At 38.9% G+C, this 8151-nt stretch overlaps 1 protein-coding gene across 1 annotated transcript; it reads left to right on the top strand.

Moving 5' to 3' along the window:
* Positions 1–3249: 3249 nt before the first annotated feature.
* On the top strand, positions 3250–7841 carry psmd14 (proteasome 26S subunit, non-ATPase 14). The gene is made up of 11 exons (XM_030413278.1): positions 3250–3402; positions 4288–4343; positions 4691–4762; positions 4878–4997; positions 5176–5246; positions 5462–5612; positions 5756–5863; positions 6262–6336; positions 6419–6544; positions 7298–7360; positions 7668–7841. Exons 2-11 carry the CDS (start codon positions 4296–4298, stop codon positions 7764–7766), a joined length of 933 nt encoding a protein of 310 aa, XP_030269138.1. The 5' UTR covers positions 3250–3402; positions 4288–4295; the 3' UTR covers positions 7767–7841.
* The last annotated feature ends 310 nt before the right edge of the window (positions 7842–8151 follow it).

Here is an 8151-nt window from a genome sequence, read left to right as displayed (position 1 = left end):
ACGCCATAAAGGGCCGGCAATGGCGGAACAGGGAAAGCTACCAATTCCAGTGCTCCCGGTGATGACTTATACCACAAAACAGGCACAGCGAAGAAAAACTTTTGAAGAGAGGAAAAGGGCAAATAGCTGCCTCGAGAATAAGAAAGGAATCGTGCAAGTGTGCCGACGTAGAGAGGAAGGAGGGCCTAGCTGAAACGACGACAACGCTTACAGCAGCTTTAAATGAGGTTCAGTACCCGATGCGACACAGGACCGTGTGTGTCTCCGTCTTCTATCTATTCCTGTGTTACTGGGATTTGAAACAGCATTTATTGTGCAGCAACATGACAATTTCATACAATAGGACAACACATTACCATACAAAGCATTATGATCCGAACCTGAGCTACAAGCTCGGCAGCCAAACTTTCTTCAAACACATAGATTTATATTGGAACACGCAACTATTCCAAATATTCTACATATGCTGAGACTTGAGTTTGAATATTTCACTTAGTGTAAACTCTATAAAGCTTCCATGTAGAGCTGGAACAAGCTGATGCAAAGGAATAAGTTTATTACTGTTGGACCTCATGCGCCTTTTGTTGCCTATGGTGCTTGAACATTTTTTTTTTTTGCAAACATGTTGAAGCCACAGAGAAACAGACGTAGCACTTGTGTGGTGTGACACAGTCGTCTTGGTTTCACTTCTCAAAGGGAAACTGGACAATCCTGCCATGATTTTTTGAAGCATCTTTTGGACATTTGTATTTAAGAGACGACAGTGAAGAGATGACAGTAATGAAAAGAGAGAGGGGAGATGATGTGCAACTACCAAGTCAGAATCAGACCACAGACTTTGCATTGCGGTTTAATGACGCTATGTTTATCCAGACAGCTAAAGTAGACAGATTGGTAAAGATGCAGCAGAGAAACTTAAATCTTAAACTACACAAGCACATATGTGGGCCCCAGTAGTGTTGGACTTAACTCTCTAGACACACATTTACCTTTCACGTTTATATAAATTCAACTCATTTTACATTCAAGTACGAACACTTAAGGGCACAAAAGCTGCTCTTGCCGCTAGCAGCCATCCTGCTGTAGGTCCTGCTGGAGATTTATAAAGCGAAGCTAAATCCAAATCCCATCAGGGTGCAGGGAAGCTCTTAAAGCATCAAATTTCTTTCCCTTATTTCCTCTGCTGGTAGGATTAAGGTTTCATGCTGGTGTCATGTTACAAGCTACTTGTGATGTTCTGAAGTCCAATCATTCCTATCTGAATAATCAGCTTCCTAGTCTTTATATAGATTACTTCCTGTGCTATGTTACCGTTTGGTATGATGTATTTCTAATCTGATTACATATAAACTGCCCTTTTAGTGACAGGTGAGATTTTATACAGGATTTAAACATAAATAAACTACATTTCATGCTTTAAAGATGCGTATTGAGCATCCGTTTGCATTGTATTTGGAACGTAGTCTGCTTCAGTTGTAACTATCCAATGTGTCAAATGATCTGTAGCCTTTGTCTAATTTATCTGTCCATTGTTCATCCAGGTCATTTATCAAAAGAAACTTAGAAACGACTTGAAATGGGAAGAATGAATAGTTACAAAATTGAACCACTGGAAGGCCATCAACCGATCAGAAGCGGAGCTGAATTCAATGAGGTGACCCAGTCAGCAATAATCATTCACCGAACAATAAACTCAGACAACTTCCAGAGAAAATGACGAGGTATTGTTCTGACTCTGATCGCTTACATTGGATCCTTTATTGCAGGATGTATGCCGGCTAAAGTGTCGTTACAAGAGACTGCATTAAACTGTGTCAGCAGTAATCTGACGGAAAATAGATAAAACGCTGAAGGCCCTGGGTCCAAAGGCAGCATTAATAACATGTACCATATGTAGGTTAACTCTCAGTAGAAACTAGTTTAGCCCATCATAAGGATGCACATCCTGACTGAGGCTGCTGAACGTACTGAATCATGTCGAGGTAGCGGGAGTTTCTGTGGGTGTGGAGAGGGAGGGACTGAGGAATGTGGATGATTATCAGCCCCTTCCTCATCAACTGAGGAATTAGGGAATTTGAAGTTCCCTTTGACCACCTCAGCACGTCATCTGACTTGTCTGGCTGGTCACTGATGCCGGTAACATTGCAGGGTGGGATTGTACAAGTTGTTCTGCCGGATTGTCAACTGTATCAGTAAAGAATACATGAAAGTCAGCGGAGGAGGTTTTTTTCACAAGGCCAGTGATGGTGTGGTTTGGCTCAGAGTTTGGGGCTCCTCTGGGAATAATGAAATGCTTGCATGTTGAAATTTGAGAAACCACACAAACATCACAGCTGCTTTCACTCTTTTTTGGTATCAAAAAGGAAATGCTGCGTCTTACTTTCATATCAAGATAACACCAGGACTGAGAGCTCTTGCAGGCAAGGTCAGAGTGCAATTTAACATTGAATTAACTACTCTAATCTAAGCTTGAATGGTTAATTAGTAAAACATGGACTTAAATATACCAGTAATATGGAAATTAGTTTTAGCATGTAAGTTAAGGTAATTTGCGTGGCACCTTTCACAGATGCAAAATCTCAAAGTCCTTTACATTAATTAACATACATTAGCTTGAATACACAGTTCATATTTAAAAATTAAATTTGGTGAGCAACAGCACAGGGTTGACAAGTTACAATCACAGCAACACCAAAATAAATGAGGGTAAAGACACGTAAACAAAGGAGGAACTAAAACTCTTTAAAGGTCATAAATAATACAGAGGAGGTTCACCACCAATCTCCTCAAAATAGGTCGCCTTCATTCAGGTCTACTTAGAAAGCATTATGCAGTTCATGTAAAAACTTTGCCTAAAACATCATAAGTTGAAAATTATTCCTCCTGTCGAAAGACCAGATGTCCTATTTACAGTGAACACAGAACCAGTGATATAATAATACATTAAGTAAGCGGTTAATCAACAAAAAGCTCACATGGAAATGGGAAATTGTAAAGCATTAGGTAACTTACCTGATAAAATCTAGTAGTTTTCAAAACGTTATGAAAAAAACAACTGTATGCTGTAATCAATGTGACGTCTACATCTGCACTGATATAACTGCATCCTATAAGACAATAAGTATATATTTAACATGATCATTTTCGTTATTAACAGTAGTTGCAGTATGCTAGCAGTAGCAGCAGTATGAGTATCAAGTAAAATGGCTTTTACGCCACCTTGTGTCTGGTCCAGACTTTGCAGTCGGCAGGCGGGCTGCAACAAAACACGTCATCTGTGCGACGGAAGTAGTTCGTGTAAAAAAAAAAAAGACAATTCTGGCTGATTCATTGTAGGCAGTTGGTTTGATTCGACAGAACGTAAAACAGACTTTTCTGAACTTCCAAAAGATTTGACAGCAGGTAAGCAGACCTACAGCTTTAGCACAGTCAGTAGCTTTAATGAAATACGGTGAGATGGACTCAGCGTTGATAATTTGTTGCTGCTTTTGTGCGGCGAGCTGACAGAGGCTAAGCATGAGTAGGCTAACAGGAGGCTAACGCTTTGGGTAACGTTACCTGCCAGTCAATTAATCCAGCGAATTGATGTCACTTAATGCTACATTTACCAATTGGTTCAACGCTAAAGATAATACACACTTAATGATAATTAGAATCAAGCATAAATGTATGGGTATTTGGCTCTTGTTGTTGTGTTGACGTGACTATGGGTAAATATGCTAACTTGGCTAACTGAAGCTAACGTTAACTATTTGGTTGCTAACTTCAGTTTTCTTTAAGGTTTCTACGGGTCCTATAACTTCATAACGTTACAGCAATAATGTCCCTATATGAATACATGAACCTACGGCATGTCTCATAGACCAGAATGTACTAGTTTATGTAATAATTTCAACACATATTTTAAAACTCCCCGGGAAATGCTAAAATTCGATATAACGGTAATTATTAAACCCAAGGCTGAACTAGATCATGTTATCAGTAAACCCTTACGACACCTGTCAAGTCTCTTCGTAGAGAAAAGTCTTAGGAAATCCTAACCATGATCCATACACAGATTGCCCACTGTAGTTTAATTTTAAAGCAAAGACCTTCGAGTCAACTCCCCTATGTGCATATTTTGACGTCATTGCACAGAATCTAACTTAAAACGTTCTTGGTTTACTTATAAATTATCTTGTGAAGGACTTGCGGTAAATAAAAACTGTCTCTTTGATATGAGACAGTAGTACAAGTTGCTGGTCTGAAGTTAAGCTAATTTCATTATCGTGTCTATTTGTTTGACAGATCCCAACATGGACCGGCTGCTGAGGCTTGGAGGTGGAATGCCAGGGCTTGGCCAGGTAACACACTGTTTGAATCGTCCATAGATAAAGAACATAAACAAAAACGATGTGTAGGCCCAAACAATCCTAGCTTAATCTTGAGGGCTTATTAGATAAGATTTACAAAACATTTGATGGGCTAAACTGATGCTTCTGCCCATAGCACATTTAGGATCCATGCTTGCACAAATCTGTCAAGCCTGATAATGTGGCATACCACACTACTGAAAGATAAAAACTGATAACTCATTATACATTACATGCAATAAAATTCTGAACAATTGTTGTATTGTAATGAAAAATCTGAGCACCTGCTGAAGTTGAAAGACCTGATCTGATAAATAAACTTTGTTTTGATTCCTCAGGGCCCCCCGACAGATGCACCTGCTGTGGACACAGCGGAGCAGGTGTACATCTCCTCTCTGGCTCTGCTCAAGGTAATCACACTTCATCTGCTTTAACATGTCCTTTTAAAGTATTTATATATATTTTTGTAGTGATAACATTGTAACATTTCTGTCCCCTTTGTCTCTCGTGTTTGCTCCTCAACAGATGTTGAAGCACGGGCGTGCTGGTGTACCAATGGAGGTCATGGGACTGATGCTGGGAGAATTTGTTGATGACTACACAGTGCGAGTGATCGATGTGTTTGCCATGCCCCAGTCAGGAACAGTATGTATCCTAATATATATTCAACTTTGTGTAGGAAATACCTAATCTAATCCCCATAACATAATCAGTAAAGCTGACTTATTCTTGTTTGCTATATGTAGTGGGAGAGTACATTTGTTGAATGCTGACTTTGACAATTTTACAACAAATTTCATTGTGTAAATTTTCTGCTTCACAGGGTGTAAGTGTTGAAGCCGTGGACCCGGTCTTCCAGGCCAAGATGTTGGACATGCTGAAGCAGACCGGCAGGTAAAACTATCAACACATATCTTCAATTGCAATATTTAGAAAATAATCAGTGTTTATTTGCCTGCATGGCCCTAAAAATATTGGAATGTTCTTGTAAAAATAAGACTGTAGCAATTTTCATGTTAATTTAAGGTTGAGTTGTATAATGAAACTTCACATAGTCGACAAGCATCAAAATTCTTGGCTAAATTTTGTTTTTCTTCGCTGTTCATCAGACCAGAGATGGTGGTGGGATGGTACCACAGTCACCCTGGTTTTGGCTGTTGGTTGTCTGGTGTGGACATCAACACACAGCAGAGCTTCGAGGCCCTGTCAGAGCGCGCTGTGGCTGTGGTGGTTGATCCCATTCAGAGCGTCAAGGGAAAGGTAAAGATGTGTGGCTGCTGCAGGAGTACCTTGTAACTCCTTAGCTCTTATTTTAGTTACATTCGAGATCTATTAAGTAATGACCTACTATTAATTGTGAATCCAAAGTGACCAATTCAATAAACCACCCCTCTCTTCTACAGGTTGTTATTGATGCCTTCAGACTGATCAATGCCAACATGATGGTGCTGGGTCATGAACCAAGACAAACCACATCAAACCTGGGTCATCTGAACAAGCCTTCAATCCAGGTAACACATTGGAAATTACATCATAATAGTTTCAGGTGAATTTCTTTTAAAAGGCCTTAAATCTTTTGGTTGGTCTTTCCCCACCTCCCAATGAGGAGGAGCAGAGTTTCATCCTAATGGCTGCTTCAGTCAAATTAGGTTTAATTTCTGCTGATTGTCAGTTTTCTTTGATATAAGTGGACAGATGAGCATCATATCAGATTCACCTTGTTACAGCTAGAGAAAACTCACACTTCTCATGTTTCAATATGAAACTAGTTTAATGTGACTCAATCCTCTGTTGCTGTCAAAGATCCAGTTCGGCATATTAGTGCTAATGTTTGGTGTATTTCTGTCAACACAGAGGAGTTTTGTGTGTTACTTCTTCATATACTGAACATTTGATTTCATGTTTTCAGGCTCTGATTCACGGACTAAACAGACATTACTACTCCATCACCATCAATTACAGGAAAAATGAGCTGGAGCAAAAGGTTTGAGAGTGCACTAATCACACAAGGATTTTTTGGGTGTTTTGAAGAGAGCATAAGAAACATAACTTTAATTATTCTTCAGATGCTGTTGAACCTGCACAAGAAGAGCTGGATGGAGGGTCTGACCCTGCAGGACTACAGTGAGCACTGCAAGCTCAATGAGACCATTGTCAAGGAGATGCTGGAGCTGGCTAAGAACTACAATAAGGTACAACATTTAGACCATATCCATCATTTTATCATTATGTAGTTATTCATCAATTTAAAACAATCAAAACAACTAACAGCAATTAAAACTGCATACAGTGAACAAAGATGTGCATTTCTTCATACAACAACAGTATACAACATTTTGTCTAACCTTTTTATGATAAAATATTTAGTGAAGTATTCTTACAGTTGATTTGAAATGTGCACTATGGTGTTTTGGGAAATACATTTTAATCATATGACAAACATTTTTTTTTAATTGAAATTCCTGACTCAATTAACCAACTTTAATAAACTTTCATGAAAGGGCAACACAATTTTGTACTGTTTCGCTTGGTTCATAAGTGAAGGATCGTTCTAAGTAGCCACCTTTTCTAGCTTCAAAAACTGTTGCGGAGACCTAATTCCCCTCTGACGACAGCTTGTGTAATCAGTTATGGAAATGTATTCATCAAATTAACATTTCTGAGCATCTAATATCACCTTAATATTTTAATTATTACTTTTTAGAGTTTGAATTTCTCTTCCAAAACTACTAGTGCACCTTTTAAAAAAAATCTTGCTGCATAATCTTGTTATACAGGGAATAAAGAGTAACGGTGTTAATGAATCACTGCTTCCTCACCTCATTCAGTTGTTCAGCACAAAACCTGTAAAATGCATTGCATGCATTTAAAAAAAAAAAGCGCACAGTGCCTGCTCTTGTTGTGCTCCCCTGCAATTTTAAGACACTGTTGTGTTTCCACCCCAGGCTGTTGAAGAAGAGGACAAAATGACCCCAGAACAGCTGGCAATCAAGAATGTTGGAAAACAGGTAAAAATCTTGTTTGATTTATTTATTATATGACAAAAATGTTTACATAAAAGTTGGTGTTTGTGTTTGGTGTTAGAGTCTTAGAGGTAAATGAGAGAGAGAAAGAGCGAGCATTGGATGAGTCAGATTGTGCAGACATGTCGGTACGAGCAGAGATCGAGTCACTTTGTCATTAAAATTTCCTAAAGATAGTTGAAACCAAAGACTTGTCAGAACTCGTGTGGAACATAGTCACCACAAAATCACGTCTCACCGCTGTTGTTTTTTGTCTGTTTTCTTCTCTAATGTTATTCTGTCCTTCTTGCAGGATCCCAAGAGGCACTTGGAGGAGCACGTAGATGTTTTAATGACATCCAACATTGTTCAGTGCCTAGCTGCCATGTTGGATACGGTCGTTTTCCAGTGATGGCCCTGTGTGAATAACTGTTAATATTGCAACCCTTGTTTTCTTTTATATAAAATAAATGTATGTTGAAATGAAGACTTGTCTGGTTTAAGTTGGAGTGCTCCTTTGTCAATATGAGAGACAAATGCATCAATAACAGATAACAGCTTTGTTCCATAATTTTCTAAACACTTTTATGCCTATCTGGCTGAATTCTTTACAAGAGGGAAACACACCTCATTTTGTTGGTTTTACTCTTCAGTTCTAATAGGACGAAAGTACACTGGGGCAATGTGTTTAAAGAGAAGACAAAGAACTGCATCAATCACTCTTGTACTGATGTAATGCCCATCATAACCACTGGGTGGTGCAAGAGCTGCAATTTACATGGACAAAAACCAGAAGT

This window comes from Sparus aurata, chromosome 4 (genome assembly GCF_900880675.1).
Source record: "Sparus aurata chromosome 4, fSpaAur1.1, whole genome shotgun sequence".
In the NCBI taxonomy this organism is placed as follows: domain Eukaryota; kingdom Metazoa; phylum Chordata; class Actinopteri; order Spariformes; family Sparidae; genus Sparus; species Sparus aurata.
This window is presented reverse-complemented; position numbering and strand designations above follow the sequence as displayed.

What these genes read in the sequence shown, in the direction of transcription:
- psmd14 (XM_030413278.1), top strand. Translation starts at nt 4,296, where the DNA reads ATGGACCGGCTGCTGAGGCTTGGAGGTGGAATGCCAGGGCTTGGCCAG. An exon ending in TGAACAAGCCTTCAATCCAG is followed by an intron (nt 5,864 to 6,261) that starts GTAACACATTGG and finishes TCATGTTTTCAG; the next exon opens with GCTCTGATTCACGGACTAAA. An exon ending in TCAAGAATGTTGGAAAACAG is followed by an intron (nt 7,361 to 7,667) that starts GTAAAAATCTTG and finishes TCCTTCTTGCAG; the next exon opens with GATCCCAAGAGGCACTTGGA.